Genomic DNA, 20,410 nt, shown 5'->3' with positions numbered 1-20,410 from the left:
ATTTATTCTAGGGTAGCTATCAGAGCATGTTAAAAAGAGATAGCAATAACTCAACACAGTATTTGCCATGTTTTTTTAAATTTGTATAAAAATGGAAAGATGAAAAATACCTGACACAGTTTTTTTTATCCAGTTAACTTTTTAAAAAGCTTTATTTGATGCACTGTCATTTACATACAGCCTTATAAATTATTATAAATCTCAAACTGGGTGTTTACAGCAGTAGCAGTTAGATGGTGTAAATGTATGTAATAGAGTAGGTGAACTAGTTAGTAGTTACTATCGGTATAAAGTCATGAAGTGTATTAGCTGAACAAGCAAGGAGTGTAATGGGAGAGTGCAATAGTTATAGTACTTACATATAGATGGTCATAGCCGGGCTCTATACCTAGTATAGTAACATTGAGAGTTATTTGGGTTGCTCCAGTAACAGATATGGTCCAACTACAGTTATGATCATTATCATAATTATTAGGGTAGTTTGGAGATTTTAGAGTCCCAGAAAGTGTTTGAAAAATATCTCCATATCCACAGGAAGTTCCACCTACATGTATAAGATAAATAGAAAAAAATGTTAGAATATTAAAATTAATTCCGTAAACTATATGAATATGCAGTTATAGACCTCCAGCAGTTTGATAAAGGGATAAATATGATAAAGGGAGTTTGTACATTTGAGTTGTACATTTGTACATAAAAAATTTTATCAAGAAGAAAAACAAATTTTTCTTTTAATTAAAAGAAAGGAAAATTAGAAATTTAGAAATTGAAAAAGAGTATAAAGTTTGGAACTAAATGTATATGAATATTGCTACAGTTATGATCATTATCATAATTATTAGGGTAATTTGAGGAAGTCAGAGTCCCAAAAGGTGTTTGGAAATGATCGTCAGATTCACAGGAAGTTCCAGCTAAAAGAATTATATAGACACGTTATCATGTGAAGGTCAACCTTGTACACTGTATGAGTAGGCAGTTAAGGAGCCATAGCAGCTTTCCTACATATGGAGGAGGGGTAGTTAAGCATAATACAAATTAGGCATTTTTAAAATTAAAAAATAAAATTAAGGGAATTAGAGATTCAAATGTTAAAAAGAGTGCAAAGCTTGAAATTAAATGTTTATGAATATTGCTCAGCCTGCAACGAGTTACCTGAAATCTTACAGCTGAACCTCACCAATACCCTGACATTTTATGCTCAACAAGAATCTTAACAAGACCAATACTCTTACAGTTGATAATCAACTGTACTTTTACAAATGATACTTGCCACGACTACTTCAGTTGATACTCACCTATTCTCTTACAACTGGAATAGATATATACTCTTAAAGTTGATATTCATCTATACTGACGCAGCTGATATTGGCCTACATTCTCACAGTTGATACTCCCCTATACTTTTACAACTAACACTTATTAATACTCGGACATGTGGAACGCAGCTAAAATCTCACAGTTGATACTCACCTATACTCTGAGATGAGCATCAACTGATGTTGATATTGACCAGTACTCTTACAATTTTACTCACCTGTAATCCTACAGTTGAAACTAACCTATACCTCTGTAATTGATAGTCACCTATAGTACTTGAGCAGTTGATATTCACCTATGGTTTTAGTTGTTGATACCCACATATACTTTTACAGCAGTTACTGATCTATACTTTAGATATAGCTGTAATTGAGTACATATAGAACATACACCAGCATCTTAGCAAGTAGTTAGCTTTCAACATTATTATAATAAATGTTTATTCAAAATTGATGTTTATTATACCTTGTAACCTGACTCTATTAACATAGTTAGTATTACTAAGGAATGTTTATCATACCTTATTGCATACTTCTATTCACACAGTTGGTATTACTAAGGAATGTTTATCATACCTTACAACATACTTCTATTTACACAGTTGTTATTACTAAGGAATGTTTATCTTACCTTATATATAACATAATTCCATTCACTCTTTTGGTATTACTAAGGAATGTTTATCATACCTAATAGCATACTTATATTCACACAGTTGGTATTACTAAGGAATGTTTATCATACCTTATAACATACTTCTATTAACACAGTTGGTATTACTAAGGAATGTTTATCATACCTTATAACATACTTCTATTAACACAGTTGGTATTACTAAGGAATGTTTATCATACTTTATAGCATACTTCTATTCACACAGTTGGTATTACTAAGGAATGTTTATCTTACCTTATATATAACATAATTCTATTCACTCTGTTGGTATTACTAAGGATTGTTTATCATACCTGATAGCATACCTATATTCACACAGTTGGTATTACTAAGGAATGTTTATCATACCTTATAACATACTTCCATTCACACAGTTGGTATTACTAAGGAATGTTTATCATACTTTACAACATACTTCTATTTACACAGTTGTTATTACTAAGGAATGTTTATCTTACCTTATATATAATATAATTCTATTCACTTTGTTGGTATTACTAAGGAATGTTTATCATACTTTACAACATACTTCTATTTACACAGTTGTTATTACTAAGGAATGTTTATCTTACCTTATATATAACATAATTCTATTCACTCTGTTGGTATTACTAAGGATTGTTTATCATACCTGATAGCATACTTATATTCACACAGTTGGTATTACTAAGGAATGTTTATCATACCTTATAACATACTTCCATTCACACAGTTGGTATTACTAAGGAATGTTTATCATACCTTATAACATACTTCTATTAACACAGTTGGTATTACTGAGGAATGTTTATCATACTTTATAGAATACTTCTATTCACACAGTTGGTATTACTAAGGAATGTTTATCATACTTTATAACATACTTCTATTCACACGATTGTTATTATTGAGGATTGTTTATCATACCTTATAGCATCCTTCTATTCACACAGTTAGTATTACTAAGGAATGTTTATCATACCTTATAACATACTTCTATTAACACAGTTGGTATTACTAAGGAATGTTTATCTTACCTTATATATAGCATACTTCAATTCACTCTGTTGGTATTACTAAGGAATGTTTATCAAACCTTATAACGAGCTTCTATCCACACAGTTGGTATTATTAAGAACTTTTTATTTATCTTAATCTCCTGCTGCACCCTTACAGCTTAGTTTCACTTACACTCTAACAGCTAATAGACACTAATATTCTTTTGGTTGTTAGCCACTGCCATTCTTGCAGTTGGTATTCACCTAGAGTCATATTGCTTATACTTACCAACACTTTTGCAGCTGATACTCACCTACACTCTCACAGCTGATACTCACTTACACTCTTGCAGCTGATACTCACCTACACTCTTACAGCTGATACCCACCTACACTCTTACAGTTGATATTCACCTACACTCTTACAGCTGATACTCACCTATACTCTTACAGCTGATACTCACCTACACTCTTACAGTTGATACTCACCTACACTCTTACAGTTGATATTCACCTATACTTTTACAGCTGATACTCACTTAAATTCTTACAGTTGATACTCACCTACACTCCTACAGCTGATACTCACCTTCACTCTTACAGATGATGCTCACTTATACTTTTACAGCTGATACTCACCTATACTCTTACAACTGATACTCACCTACACTCTTACAGCTGATACTCACTTACACTCTTACAGTTTATACTCACCTAAACTCTCTAGTTGATACGCACCTACAGTCTTACAGCTAATACTCACCTACACTCTCACAGCTGATACCCACCTACACTCTTACAGTTGATATTCACCTACACTCTTACAGCTGATACTCACCTATACTCTTACAGCTGATACTCACCTACACTCTTACAGTTGATACTCACCTACACTCTTACAGTTGATACTCCCTTATACTTTTACAGCTGATACTCATCTATACTCTTACGACTGATACTCACCGACACTCTTACAGTTGATACTCACCTACACTCTTACAGCTGATACTCATCTATACTTTTACAGTGGATACTCCTTGTACTATTACAGCTGATACTCACTTACATTCTTACAGCTGATACTCACCAACACTCTTACAGCTGGTACTCACTTACACTCTTACAGCTGATACTCACCAACACTTACAGTTGATACTCACTTACACTCTTACAGTTTATACTCACCAACACTCTTACAGTTGATACTCACCTACACTCTTACAGCTGATACTCACTTACACTCTTACAGTTTATACTCACCTACACTCTCTAGTTGATACGCACCTACACTCTTACAGCTAATACTCACCTACACTCTCACAGCTGATACCCACCTACACTCTTACAGTTGATACTCACCTACACTCTTACAGTTGATATTCACCTACACTCTTACAGTTGATACTCACCTACACTCTTACAGTTGCTACTCACCTACACTCTTACAGTTGATACTCCCTTATACTTTTACAGCTGATACTCATCTATACTCTTACAACTGATACTCACCGACACTCTTACAGTTGATACTCACCTACACTCTTACAGCTGATACTCATCTATACTTTTACAGTGGATACTCCTTGTACTATTACAGCTGATACTCACTTACATTCTTACAGCTGATACTCACCAAAACTCTTACAGCTGGTACTCACTTACACTCTTACAGCTGATACTCACCAACACTTACAGTTGATACTCACTTACACTCTTACAGTTTATACTCACCAACACTCTTACAGTTGATACTCACCTACACTCTTACAGCTGATACTCACTTACACTCTTACAGTTTATACTCACCTACACTCTCTAGTTGATACGCACCTATACTCTTACAGCTAATACTCACCTACACTCTCACAGCTGATACCCACCTACACTCTTACAGTTGATACTCACCTACACTCTTACAGCTGATACTCACCTACACTCTTACAGCTAATACTCACCTACACTCTTACAGCTGATACCCACCTACACTCTTACAGTTGATATTCACCTACACTCTTACAGTTGATACTCACCTACACTCTTACAGCTGATACTCGCCTGTACTCTCACAGTTGATACTCACCTATACTCTTACAGTTGATACTCACCTACACTGTTACAGTTGATACTCACCTACACTCCTACAGTTGATACTCACCTACACTCTCACAGCTGATACTCACCTACACTCTTACAGCTGATACTCACCTATACCGTGACAGTTGATACTCTCCTTCACTTTTACAGTTGATACTCACCTACACTCTTACAGCTGATACTCACCTATACTCTTACAGCTGATACTCATCTACACTCTTACAGCTGACACTCCCCTATACTCTTACAGTAGATACTCACCTACACTCTTACATTTGATACTTACTTACAGTCTTACAGTTGATGCTCACCTATACACTTGCAACTATTAATCATCTACTCCTTTACTCTTTACAGTCACAAATAACGTTACTGATGATACTTACCTACACTTTTGCAGCTTACACTTATAAGGACTACCAGCACATATACCAGCTTCTCAGCAAACATAGCCATCATCCCTGAAGACAATAACATGTAAGCTAGTGGCATCTCAATACATTATCAATTTATCGGTTTTGCATAAATTAGTCTATAAGTTCTCAGTTTTTTATTGTTCAAAGTTCGGTTGTGGAAGACATCCTCTCAATACTCCATATATTGTAGACTTTTAATTTTATTTATGAAGCAGTTCCATTTTATTTTAGTCTTTTGATAGCCAAGTTTGGTTTGTTGTTTTTGCTATGAATATGCTCGCCATACCATACTATCAGGTACCACCTGAAGTTAAATGGCTACAAACTCGCATGAAGTTAGTAGTACCAGTTTCTATTTTATGCAAGCAGATACCAAATCATAACTCTCTCAAGCTGCTATATGCATTTGGATATTGTTGTCAACTGCTATACAGATGTTATCATAAGGAATGTTTATCATACTTTATAGCATGCTTCTATTTACACAGTTGGTATTACTAAGGAATGTGTATTATACCTTATAGCATGCTTCTATTCACACAGTTGTTATTACTAAAAAATGTTTATCATACCTTATAGCATACTTCTATTCACACAGTTGTTATTACTAAGGAATGTTTATCATACCTTATAACATACTTCTATTCACACAGTTGATATTACTAAGGAATGTTTATCATACCTTATAGCATGCTTCTATTCACAGAGTTGGTATTATTAAGGAATGTTTATCATACCTTATAACATACTTCTATTCACACAGTATAGGTATTACCAAACAAGGTTTATCATACCTTATAACATACTTATACTCACACAGTTGGTATTACTAAAGAATGTTTGTCTTACCTTATAACATACTTCTACTCACACAGTTGGTATTACTAAGGAATGCTCATTATATGTTATATCATACTTCTATTCACACAGTTGGTATTACTAAGGAATGTTTATCATACCTTCTGATTTGCTTTGTTATTTTCATGACTGTAAGATTTTTACTCAATCTAAACTCTACCTCATCACTGCTTACCACACGACAGCAAAATATAACCAGTGCTGACTACCAGTTTTACGATAGCTAAATGATCCCTATCAGAGGTCAACTTCTTCTTACAGTAGACTCTAGCTTCCATCAGACAGTGCCTTTTTAAAAATGTCATGCTTCCTTTTGGCTAATGTATCTTGCATGCTGACACTCACTGGTAATCTTTCATTGAGATGATAAGAGTTTAACACATAAACCATATACCATGAATGTTTTTTAACTCAACAAGGGCATTTGAAACATCTGCCTGTTATAGTTTGAAGTTTTGCCTCGTCTAGGCACACTTTAAAATATAACTCTTAGCTGCTATTGGACAGGGTATTTTTTGAAATTCCATACTTCCTTGTGCCTAAAATGTTTTGCTATGTTTCTAACATGTTTCTATCCAACTCACCAAGATCAGAGATGTGAGGAGTTCAATGGATGAACCACCAATCATTGGTGTTGTTAGCCTAACATGGGCAGTTGAAGTTCCTGCTAGACACATTTTGATAATGTGTCTTGTTAGAGGCAGGGCTTTGAAATAGTTACTCAAGTCACAGATCATAGGGACAATTTTACTAACTTCATATCCTTATTGATTTTATGGGATGGCCATTTAAAATATGGAGCTGTCTGATGAAGCCATCATGTGACATGTTTATTTTTAGTAACGTTTTTGGTATTTTGTTACACTTCTCCTTAGCTTGAAGTCAGAACAGGAGAAAAAATGTTGCTTTCACATGATTGCTATACTTCCATTCCACCTTGTTTCTGTTTAGAATCTTGTCAAAATTGATCATCACCACCTTACTTGTTATTTTTGTTCAACTGTCGGATGGTGTCATTCACCCAAAGAGTCCTCATGGCAGATTACTCTGCTCAGCAACTTCGTGTTTGTATTGGGAGGATTTTATTTATTAGGTCAAACATGGGCTTTGGCTGCTTTGCTAGGTATGCTTAGCTTGTTCACTGTTGTTTTTCATATTAGCAAATATTTAGCAAACCACATTTTAACCCATCACGAAGCATACTATCATCACTACATCTATCACGAGCCATATCAATAATAGACTGAATTTGCATCACCTAGCGACACACTAATTTGGAGGCTAGAGGGCATTCGAGCATTCCATCGTGTCAAAAATTTGAATAGTAAATCTGTATCTAAGTAACATGATGCTAAAGCATAAAAAAGCCACGACGTATGAACATTTTTCAGTTCGAAATAATCAGGACTTTGTAGGCAGTTGTATGTCAGTTTTTTCTAAACTAAACTAACCTTTCACAAACCAACTCTAAAAGGATCAGTCATTTTTTCAAGTTGAAACTAATTTTCTTAGTTTTATCAAGCTTTGAAATTTATATAGATCTAACTATTCTCCCAATGTATATTCTACTGATGTGTTTGACAGCGCAATGTCTTATGATTAATAAAAGATAACAAAATTAACCAGAGCATCTGTTGAGCTTTACTGGAGACCTACAGAGCTTCCAATACAGTGTTCAACAGCCAAATGATGTCAAGTGCTACAACTGCTTCTGCTACCACTACTAGTACTGTTACTACTGCTACCACCACTGATGCTCCTGGTACTACTCTTACTACAACTATACCAGCATTATATAATATTCCCTAAACATTAAAACATGCAGTTGTTTTTCCAACATAATTATACATGTAACTGGATTAAACCTTAGTTGCAACATTGATGACAATCACCATGATCGAAGTTTCTCTAATATAACTTTTTGGTGTCTTTATATATTCTATTCTTGAATCAACCTTGCATAGACATACATACATATACTTAGACATACATTTATATATGTACTTCTCAAAGATGGTGTATGTGTTTTTCTAGCTATAGTCATTAAAATCTTGAAACAAAGAATCTGCATCGCAGTAGATGTGATTTCTGACCCTCCCATTTGCGAGTCCAATCCTTTACCCATTCAGCCACATGAGCTTGATGTACTCATTAGGTGATATATGTCACTATTTGAGAGTAAATGCACTACGGCTCTCAGTTATGACAAAGATTCAATATTAATTAAATCATTTATGACAGTCACAGAAATCGAAGTTTCTCTAATATAACTGTTTGGTGTCTTTATACATTCTATTCTTGAACCAACCTTGCATAGACATACATATACATAGACATACATAAACATAGACATACATAGACATACATATACTTGGACATGCATAGACATAGACATAAGTATACTTAGACATACATATTAACTATTTATGAGCAGTAACTGTTTGTTACTATTTATAAGACAATTGCACCAATGTTACATTGACGTTCTACGCTTTGGACAGAAGTATCAATGATGTCATCAAAATCAACAAAAAACTGATACCATTAGAAAACTGGTGTAATAAAAATTTATCAATTATCAACATCGACAAAAAAGATTATGCTGTCAGTAAAAATCACTAAGAAATATTGTCAATAAAGTCTTTGGAGTACATCTTAACAGTGAGAATTTTGCTCAGAATGCTCATATAGATCTTAACAACAAACTTGTTATCTACGTATATCAAGCTAGGTTGCCAAATGTTGATACATGTAATTCTTACCCAGTAACATTAAAAGTAAGTATATAATACTTTCATTATCTCACATTTCAGTTATTACCTTGAGTTATGGAGTTAGACAGTTAAATGTCGCATTGACTACCATTTATAACATAAATAAACATATTTGAATCAACTTTTCATTGAACCACCTGGTACCTTATCACAACACTTTTATATTCATCTTTAAGTTTTACCTTATCTGAGGAACCAAAGTACTTAGCTGATAAATAAAAAACAGTTATGGAACCAGAACCAGTTGTGGAGCCAGAACTAGTTGTGGAACCAGAACCAGTTGTGGAACCAGAACTAGTTGTGGAAACAGAACCAGTTGTGGAACCAGAAATAATTGTGGAACCAGAACTAGTTGTGGAACCAGAACCAGTTGTGAAACCAGAACTAATTGTGGAACCAGAACTAGTTGTAGAACCAGAACTAGTTTTAGAACCAGAACTACTTGTGGACCAGAACCAGTCGTGGAACCAGAACCAGCTGTCGAACCAAAAAATAATTGTGGAACCAGAACCAGTTGCTGAAAAAAATCAGTTGTGATACTATGCTTAGCCAAATTGACTGACAACTTTGAGGTCTCTTTAGCTTTTGTGCATCATTTTCTTCTAATGATATCATGGTTCAGTTTTTTTAACCAGTTGCCTCTTCAGAATCTCTTTCCGTGTAGGACTGTATAAATTTTCCTAGATTTTCTTACGCTTTTCCAAGTTTTGGAAGAGATATTTTTGAACCTTAAAATTATCAGCCAATTCTTGATGTCTCAAGCTAATGTTGGTAAAACAGCAGATTGCAAAGAAGAGGCTTTCTGCCGAAAATTTTAGATATTTTTTATGAACTTGGGTTCATTAGTTTTAGTGATATTAGAGATCAGCAAGTTGTGTAATATTAGGTAAATAGTATATATGAGTATAGTATATACTAATATTGTAATACTATAATAAGACTGTAATACTATACTATAATAATACTATATACTAATACTAGCTGCATTACCCGTGTTCGGGAACAGATTTACGTAAAGCAATAGTTTTATTGAGAGTTGTCTTTCATACCGTAAAACAACTCCAAATATGCAATCTACTGAAATTTTTGTGCTGATCTGACTGCATACACATATGCAGTTGTACATGTCAATAATGTTGGAGAGCCCATTGGAGATATGCAATGCGTTTTACAGCTAGTATACAATGCATCAGTCTCGAACTACTCAAATAGGCATTGTCCTAATTTTGTACACAGAACTGATAATGAAATTGACATCGCTAGGCAAACTGACGCTGTTCCACTGGCAGTATGGAAAAGTTTTACATATTTTAAGAAATTCTAGAAAATATTTTCCTGTTGCACTGCTTAGCTATCGCCAGCTTTTATTGAATTGAGACTTCTGCATGCTTGAAACACTAATCATGACTCACCAGTTCTTCGTCTATAGCCTGTGTTTTGACATGGTATAATATACAAACTGCAGCAGTAATGCGGTTGTTGATAACATTTATTATCAATAAAATCTACTATATAAACTAAATATATGGCCTCTCGCCTTTTCAACGTAAGGCGTTACATCTGGAGCATTTTTGGACATTCGTCCCATAAAAAAAATTCAACCCTATACTGTGTTGCATGACTGTAGTCTAGCGCGAAGTTTTCTGTCCATACACGCCGCCTGGTAGCAGCTGCTGTAGTTAGTGCATCTCGCTGTTGTCGCCGTTTCATCCGCTCCGAAAATTCAGCTCAGTGAGCAGCTGTTGCAGCTAGTGCATCATGTTCTTGTCGCCGCTGCATCCGCTCAGAGGTTTCTGCACGTCTGGCCAATGTAGCAGCTGCTCTGAGCCGTTTGAGTTACTGCTGGGGTCGGTTTAGTAGTCTCTGCACTTCTAGCGGCTGCAGCATCTATTCTGGCCTGCTCTCGATGTACCCGTGTTTGTTCGGCGGTTTCTGCTCTTCTAGCAGCTGCAGCAGCAGTTCCGTTTTGTTGTGGGCGTAGCTGCGTTTGCTCTGCAGTTTCTGCTCGTCATGCTGCTGCTTCGCAAATTCGATCTCTCTCTACGGGAATCAATTTGTTTTTGCGTTTGGGCAATAGGCTTTTTGGAAGGCATTGTACTGCTTCAAGCATTTCTAACATCGAATGAGATGGTGTGCTTTTTGTAATATACGCTGCTCGCATTCTTCTCACCGCTGCCTATCGCCAGGCTCGGAGTGCCCGTGCAAGTTCTGTAGTTTCTGTAGTTCTCGTAGCTGGAAAAAAAAGTAAAAGTAACTCAGCTGCGGATGGAAATGAACATGTTTATTATCACAAACAGTGGCAAATCCAACGTTTTCAACCCTTTCACTGAAGTAGACTCCCTCATGCGTTTTCTATGGTCGACCGCCATAGACACATTTTTGCGACTTTCCCAGCAATTGCTAGTAACTGATTTTTATTATTCGTTGATAACATAACCAACGATTTTTAAAACTTGTATGAAGTGACAGTGTTGTCCAAAGATTTCTCTATAAAATTAGCCTAAAATTTAATTTTAAATCTTTGTTTGAGAATTTCCAACTTAACCACTTCGGGTGCATGCACCGCTATAGCGGCTTCGAGTATATTCTTCTCAAGTTCATTAGCCAGTTTTTAGGCTTTGCGTAGTTGCATTACTCATCCATCTATATTTAGAGCCTGCTTACAGTTACACTCTATTTACAAAGCTAAGCATGACCTTCAGACATGTTTGCAGACATCGGACTGGTCAAACAGCTATGGTCAAATAAAAGAATTTCGAGTAATTTGGGTTCAAAGTTCAACATCTAGATCAGTTAGTAACAACGCGTAGTAGTTAGTAGTTGATGCTATAGACTTCAATTCAGCGATAGAAATGGCAGACTTCCAGTAGAGTGGTGACGAAGATAAGTTAACAGCTATGGAAGAGACTGTAGATTGCATTGTATACACAGTATGTTTTAATTGTTTGTTATCATATATAGTTTTATACATTTTCATGCTGCTCTTATTAGTCAAAAATGTTCGTAGAACACGAATTTTAATAAAACCACTATTTCATGCTACTTTCAATATTTAATATTTTTAATTTTTGAAATAAAGATGATACGATCAGATACAGAATTTTCTTTGCTTTCCAAAAGTATAGGTGTTCTATGTAAAAATGTGAGTGCTTCTACGGTTAAAATGACTTTTGTTGACCCATGTCATAATCTGTAGAGCATAATGATTTAATTGTACCTGAACGCGAAATTGGATTATGCAATTGTAGCCGAAGTGGTTAAAAACAACCATTTTTGTGTAAGTTTTGAAAATGCCATCGAGTTAGAAAACAATTACTTATGTTGATGACATAGCTGATTCAGATTTTTGTGATTACACATATAATTAAAATAGCAATAACATAGTAAATAGCAATAACATACAACGATACTAACCTTTTCGATGTAGAAATTTAGTAGGTAAAACGCAGTAGCAGTACCCGTGCAAGTTCTGTAGTAGCTGTAGTACTCGTAACTGGAAAAGAATAAAAGTAACTCAGAACGAAGTGAACATGTTTACTATCACAAACAGTGGCAAATCCAACGTTTCCAACCCTTTCACTGAAGTAGACTCATTTATGCGTTTTCTATGGTCGACCGCCGTAGACACATTTTGTAATTTTACCAGCAATTGCTAGTAACTGAATTTTATTATTCGTTAATAACATAACCAACGGTCTTTAAGACTTTTATAGTAGTGACAGTGTTGTCCAAAGATTTCTCTATAAAATTAGCCTAAAATTAGCTCTAAAATTTAATTTTAAATCTTCGTTCGAGAATTTCTAACTTAAAAACGAAGATTTTTTGTGCGAGTTCATTAAATGCGTCCTAGTTAAAAAACAAATAACTACTTATGTTGATGACACATGACAGATAATTAAAATGCACAAAATGTAGATACAACGATTTTTTGTATAGCAGTGCTTGTTAACATGTTGGCAAAATGAAATATATAACCAAAACAAACAGTATAGATGGAGTTTGAAATTGAAAAAATATCGTATACATATTAAGCAATATCAGCAAAATGGCTGGCAGTAGACCGATAGCTAAATTTGTACACGGACGCAAGTGAAAGGTTTATGTAGTGGAAGTGTGGCAATTCATAGACAATACAACATTGATTAAGAAATACCTACCGTTTTTATGTAGAAATGTAGTGGGTGAGAACTGCCTTTTCCCGTGACCGCAAGAAATCAACGTTCGTGTGAACTTCTCGATACACGTTGGCAGTAAATATTATTCGCATGTAAATTACTATTCATTAATTTATTTTATTTAATGATTAGTACATTTGTATAGCTGTATAGGCTGCCGAACTCAGAACGGTGCTTTTTCACGCGGCCGCAATTTAGCTGTTCCGAACACACCAATGTCGTTGGGCGCCGTAAAGAGGCGCGCTAACCAGATATGACGTGCTCCGTGTAAAACTATGAATAGGTTATGTATAGTAGAGGCGTGTAGTAACCGGAGAATCCCGTTAACGCGCCCTAGATACCTAGTAGCGGCTAATAGTCGGAAAAGTACGGTACTCTATAAGGCGGACACACAATCAATCAATCAATCACACAGACAACGATTGCCGTTTATATAGTAGATATCTTCTAATCAGCTTTGCATCTTTTTGTTTATCGTAATAATAGAGTCACGTACAACTACATTAGCAATATCCATGTTTCACCTATACACTGCTAGCAAAAGCTGTTGCAGCATAATGATCTAGGGCACCTGGCTGGTCAACAGATAACTATAGGCTCAGAGAATAACTTCAAATGTAGACTTGCTGCAATGATTTATCTGCTCTCACTCTATTAGATTGGGTTGTATAGGCAACTCCCATTACAATTCTAAGGTATTTGAGTTCATCACTTACTTTGTTAGATGTACTTGTAGCTGTAAGTAGTTGCAAGGAACATAGTTACTGTAGCAACTATGTTTTAGTTGAATGCTGCTGGTTAGTCTACTAGCCAACGTGGGGCTCGTGGGACTATGCTAGTCAGTTATGTTTTTTTGATCTATAATTTTCATACTTCAACGATAATATAAAAATTCCAGTGTACTTTGATGCAAATTTTATAGTAACTAAATAATTTGTTTTGTGTGCCAATGCTTAACCATGTTTTTTATAAACTTACTGGCAAAGTGTCTGATAAGCAGGCTGATACATCTCCTTGTAAGTCATCTTATGGTCTGTCTGGTTGAACACCTAAAAAACCATCCCGTAAGACATTTTACAAGCCATCTCAAAAGCTGTCTGGTAATCTATTAGGTGCTCCACCTGGTGAGCCATCTGACAATATATTTGGTGCTCCACCTGGTGAGCCAACTGGTAATTTATTTAGTGCTCTACCTGGTGAGCCTACAGGTAAACCATCTGGTTATCCAGCTAGTAAGGAGTATGGTTTGCTGCCTGGTAATCTATTTGGTGCTCCACCTGGTAAACCAACTGGTATCACAGCTGGTAAGAAGCATAGTGAGCTGTCTGCTGGAACATCTTAAAACCAGTATCAAGTGTAATCTGGTAAGCTACCTAGTGAACTATTCGGTGAACTATATGGTGAACTATCTGGTAAACTATCTGGTGAACTATCTGAAATTCTACCAAGTTAGATTTCTGGTAAGCTTTCTAGAAAGCCATCTGGTAAGCATGTTTCAATTTTTCTGCAATCCTTTCCTAAGAGCAGATAACAAGACCTGCAAGCTTTGCAATAGCAAGAATTTTCTCACAGCCAAGTATATTGTTTGGAGATTATAAAAGAAAGGGTATTTATGTTTTGTAGCCATTTTTTGAAAAGATACATTGTAAATGGTTTGGTATTTCATTTCCAGCTAATGATGTACAGCCATAAATAGTTGAATTGTGGTACTTGATATTTCTCGTGTCACTGCCATATTAGTTGGTACGCATTATCTGATTGAGCATGGTTTAATATAAAGCATTTTAGCCTTAGTTCAATGTGGAATGTTTGTAAGAGACGCTAATAGCCCTTCCTTTATAGTCAACAAGGCCTCGGCACATGTTTGTATGCCAAAGCTATTGAGGTGGCAAATTATGACTATTTAAACAAAGCTAAAAGCTTTTACAAAGTCTTAGATAATGGGGGTACATCAGTATTGTGGTTGCATGCTTCTTGCTTTTCTAGTAGATCACTTTCCTTAACACATCACATCTATAGTAAGTAGTTTTTACATTTTCTCAACTGTTAAAAGCACTATAAACACGAGCTTTAACATATCTAGCAACAGACTAGTGAATTGTTGCTGCTCAGTGATTTAGACAGATACATATTGGCTATAACAGCTACTGAAGGTTTCTGCTACAGCAAGAAGTTCTATGAAGTCTGACAGAGGATAAGAAATGATAAGGAGCCATCGTAGGTTAGACATATCAACTGTCTTGCTACGCTGTAAGGTATAAGTTAGTTACTGCAGCAACTTGAACTATGTAACATCGCTCCATACTGTATCCCAACGCCACAGTAGCTGCCGTAACTTATAGATTCTAATTTATAGAATGTTACCATCATCCAATCAGTAATGACTATTCAACAGCAATCAACAGTTGAATTGCTCTTCCAAACGATGAAAATTTAAACCTGCTATCGTTTAACGTAAACTAACTTCTAATATAGCAAATTATTAGTTGCTATATTAGACATTGTTATTTGAGTATTTCTCTTTATCATTCAGCATCCTCTTCTTCGGCTTTCATCGCAGCAACAGACTGCCATACTATTACCTTTAAAAGTAGTACTGTCATTTTACACTTAATTTACATGGTCAGAAGATAATCTTTTAGGTCAGCAGCCATTTCAGACTCTAAACTGTTGAGTTTTTTGATCCTATGATTATTTGGCAGTTGCATTGTAATACTTCAAAGAACCGTTTGTGTTAAAAAGCTATTGTGAAGTGACAACTCCTAATGGCAGAACCGTAACTTCTGATGAGTCAGGAGCAGGATAAGTTGTTACTAATGAAGAATATACTGTTTACTTGTATATTTATGTTTTCATGACGCGCATGAAGCGCATCATGCGTATTTGGAGTTGTGTGCACGTTGTGTTACCATGCGAATTAAGTTTTTCTATGAACTTTCTTTTGATTTTTTGGGTTGACTCCTGCGCCTTGTTGAAAAAAGCAAGGAATTGTATGCTATAAGCTAATAAATAGCAACGCAGAAACTAAATTAAGAAAGGATGACAGAACTATTGAAAATGTTTAAAATTGAATAGCTGGCACGATACTTTATTGCGCATCATTTGCAAGTGCTGTTGTCATTATTCGCAAACATGATGGATTCAGTAAAGTTTTACGAATCGCAAAACTCGTTCAGCTTGCGGATTTATGCCCTTTCCATGATGCGGTTAACTTGTGAATTAGCTCAAACTTGTGCGTCATGCGCGTCATGGAAACATAGTGATAATTCTAGTGCCTACTACAAAAGCCTGCCAGTTTTATCCGTTGTTACAAGCGTCACTCGGATGTGAAATGCTCCAAAGTTTGTGGTAGTTGTGCTAACAAACATTTCAGCCCAAGTTTTGATTGTTTCAAAATTATTTTATTTAGTTAGCAGCAGCCATGGCTTCTGCTCTTCGCTGAAGTGTTCAAGTCATTAAAAGTACACAAGCATATGGTGCTTGCGGTTGTGTGTTTGTATTTTCTACCTTAGTAAACCTACAGTGGAAGTGTAATATATGATTGCTAGAAGCGTGTGATATGTGTAGCAATACCTAGCTAATGACACTTGTCACTAGTGCTTCCATTATCTCCCATATGTTGTTCTTATGCCATTGGTTGCTAAATATTTATTGAAACTATAGTTTAAATAAAGTGGTCAGAGTTCAAGCAAAGATCGTAATGATGATACACCTGTAAACACAGTTTGAGTCTAGTCTGCGGTAAGAGTAACTAGAGAATATCAACACACTAAACTCAATCTCCTTTGTTTATAAAACACTATAAATTATGGTTAGTTGTTGTCAATAGGGTTCTTTGGCTATCTCATTTCTACCTCACAGTTGCCTTTAGATGAATAATGCATTGTCATAACTGCCCTAAGGTTGTTGGTGGAGTCATCAGTTATAAAACTAATACTGTACATGGTTGAATGCTTGTGTTAAATCGCCTTATTGTGTCATACGGGTTATGCATTGCAGGTAGACACACTTTTGCTCAATTCCATTACAATAAAGTAGCATCAGATCTTTTACTAGCTATTTTTGGAGGTAGAGTTCTGAAGTTTGTGTGCAAAATGTGCATGTAGAAAATGACATAGACTTTGTAAGCTAAAGATCAAGGGCGCACATAAATTTTCCGTCTCATCTAAAGTGATCCATTGGTAGATTTTTTGTTACGATGCAAAGAACTAAATAACTACCTTTTTTGTGGCTCATTCAATGGCTTCTGCTAAAACAGTTTGGCAGCTATCATTTCATATTACTGTTTAGTATCCTCATGCGCTATGTGAGTGACAATTTTACTTGCAACATATTGTGACTGGCACTGGAAGATCATGCAAGGTGCTATTTATGTTCTTGCCATACTTTGTTTAGGGATCCGCTAGAAGTATATAAAATGAGAAAAATGTAATGTTGAGTTTGAGAATCTTTTCTATACATCTGTCTGTCTGTCCATTTTTCTTTCTGTCCGTCTGTTTGAAAACCCATTTAGAGTTTGGTATAACAATTTGCTTCATATTGAGTTCAACATGTATATATAAAAGAAGTGAAAATGTCTGAATCGATCATTACAGCTTGGCTCAGGCTTCGGTTATCGTGAGTGAGTCCACAGGCACTGGACTGATTATTTATGTAATTTACAAGGTCAGATATTTCTAAGGTCAGCATTCACTGCTTAACAAAAATATATGTGTTTATAGGATGTACGAAATTGCATCAGCATGAAGTCTTGAAATTTGATGAAGCACATGCAAGAAATGTCAAAGTGTCAAATCAAGAGATCAGGAGATGTGTGCTCAGTAGATAATTGATACACGGAATATAATGACGAAGGGACTGCTCAGAGAAATGTCTGGGACAGTAATATTAACCAACGTGGTCATTACGTTTCTTACTATTTGCTCTAGAAATACTGTCGGTGAGTGTTTACACTGTACGTTACAACTAGTAGTGCCCTTATATCGTGCTGCTGTAAAAACAACTGTTTATTTAGCAAAACAGCATTCATGTATCGTTAGGCTCATAATATTACTGACAGACTTCAGTGAGGGTTGAATTTACAAAATTATCTAATTCATATTGTCTGTATTTCAGTCATGTCTGATGACCAAGCAGACACCTGTGATATTATGCCTAGTAAAATAAGATCATTTCAGTGCCCAGCTGTGCTATGTTTATTTTGTACGTTGCTTCACCAATTCAATCTGACTGTGAATTGCAAGCTACTTATCATAAATACCAGTAATTTTTGACCATGTACTAAGTGACAGCAAAAGCAATTCACAATCATTTTGCCTGGTTTCCCATTTACCTTCATTTTTATTGATCTTTTGTGAGCATCATTGCCTAGGTGCATTTTGGTTTCCTATAGATTACATTTTAAAATACCGCAGCTACATTGAAATAATTTTTAAATCTTTCACTACGAAATGGTGATGCTAAAGATTTTTAGTGTTGACTGTTCCCTAAACAAAGGTCACAATCAGCTTTTTAGGAAAGTCTCTGATTGCTCCAATTGTGTAGAATGACTCGCACCTTCTGAATACAACTTGATTCACGAGTTGCTTGGTTAGGGTGAAGTGCTTCACCCTATTGCCATATTACTATCCTACTCCGTCAAGCATTGTACTTGACCTTGCTGAAACAGCTTTCTTCTTTTTCGCATGAAAAGCCCAGCTAAGCGGGTACCATATAAAATACTCGATAGTGCTAGAAATCAATTGAATGAGAGATAGAGGCCAGCCTGTAAAGCTATTGTCCCATAAGAACAAGTAGGTTTGCCTTCTCTTGTGTTTTGCACATAGTTATAGGAAGTATCTCTATAAAACCTATACTTTTAAAAGTGCAAAAAGCAACAATTAGTTGATGATTCTATAACAATCCATCCCTTCATGTATTATTTATCACGCCAAGACAGCCAGTTATGGGGATCTTTTTATAGAGCAGCCTTTATGAATGCCCCAATTAGTAAACAATGCTACACCTGTCAAGTATTAATCAACGACTCTCAATTTAAATTACTGGTTTGTACAATTGCTGTCAGACCTCAAAACTATCTGCAAAAGAACTATAACTAGGTTAGACATGTAGTAGAATTATGACTAGGTTAGACATGTAGTAGAATTATGACTAGGTTAGACATGTAATAGAACTATAACTAGGTTAGACATGTATTAGAACTATAACTAGGTTAGACATGTATTAGAAATATAACTAGGTTAGGCATGTAATAGAACTATAACTAGGTTAGACATGTATTAGAAATATAACTAGGTTAGGCATGTAGGAGAATTTGAACAAGGAGTAGAAGAAATCAGCCTGAAATAAGATAAAAAAATATTTAGATGCTTTGATGGTTTTTTTACAACTGTTTTGGGGATTTGCAAGAATTGATAGCTTTTAAAGTGAATCTTTGTACATAACCGACAATTCAGGTTTGAGCTTTTTCTCAGCAAAAGGCAGATTTTGATTTTTGACTTTTTTGTTGTAAAGATGGATAGATTATAATATAATAATTATAATTCTATGTTTGCCAGCCATACAGCTGACTTGGTGTAGATAAATAAAAGGTGTAAAATGGTGCAGTGGTCTTCTATCTGCTCCTCTCTGTGTAAGATGTGTGTATCTAACTTGGCGTGAAGCATACTGCCAAGCTATGAAGTAAAATAGTTTATTGCTTGGAAGAAAGGGAAATGCTCCACTGAGCTACTTTAACAAAATGTTGGTCATCCAGAAGTGATTGCTTAGAATAATTTATCATAAAAAATCTCATTTTCCATATACTCCTTTGTTTAGGAGATCTCGTGTTTTGCCTATACAACAGCTTTATCAACTAAGAATCAGTATTTTAGCCTTCACACAATTTAAATCTCAAACTAACTTGTCAACACATTATAACACTCGTCATTCCAGTGTTATTTTCATTTCCTCTTCCAGCCTCCTCCTCTACTGGTGGCAATAGGCCGGTCGCCTAACAGTTTGCCTACCGTGTGTCATCAGCTTGGAATTCCTTGCCAATTTGGTTAAGGAAAATTGATGGTCACGATGGTTTCAGGGCTGGTTTGAAGCAGTACTTGCTGGACTTTCTGTCTGGAATAGACTTG

At 35.4% G+C, this 20,410-nt stretch overlaps 1 protein-coding gene across 1 annotated transcript in view; it reads right to left on the bottom strand.

Moving 5' to 3' along the window:
* Nucleotides 1-7,074, bottom strand: part of LOC137402849 (sushi, von Willebrand factor type A, EGF and pentraxin domain-containing protein 1-like) — a 74,338-nt gene extending 67,264 nt beyond the window's left edge. Inside the window, exon 1 of the mRNA XM_068089358.1 lies at nucleotides 6,922-7,074. Within this exon, the coding sequence (XP_067945459.1) occupies nucleotides 6,922-7,074 (153 nt within the window). The remainder of the gene's footprint in view (nucleotides 1-6,921) is intronic.
* Nucleotides 7,075-20,410: the final 13,336 nt, after the last annotated feature.

This window comes from Watersipora subatra, chromosome 8 (genome assembly GCF_963576615.1).
Source record: "Watersipora subatra chromosome 8, tzWatSuba1.1, whole genome shotgun sequence".
NCBI classification, from domain to species: Eukaryota; Metazoa; Bryozoa; class Gymnolaemata; order Cheilostomatida; family Watersiporidae; genus Watersipora; species Watersipora subatra.
The sequence above is the reverse complement of the archived record's forward strand: the minus strand, read 5'-3'. Positions and strand labels throughout refer to the sequence as shown.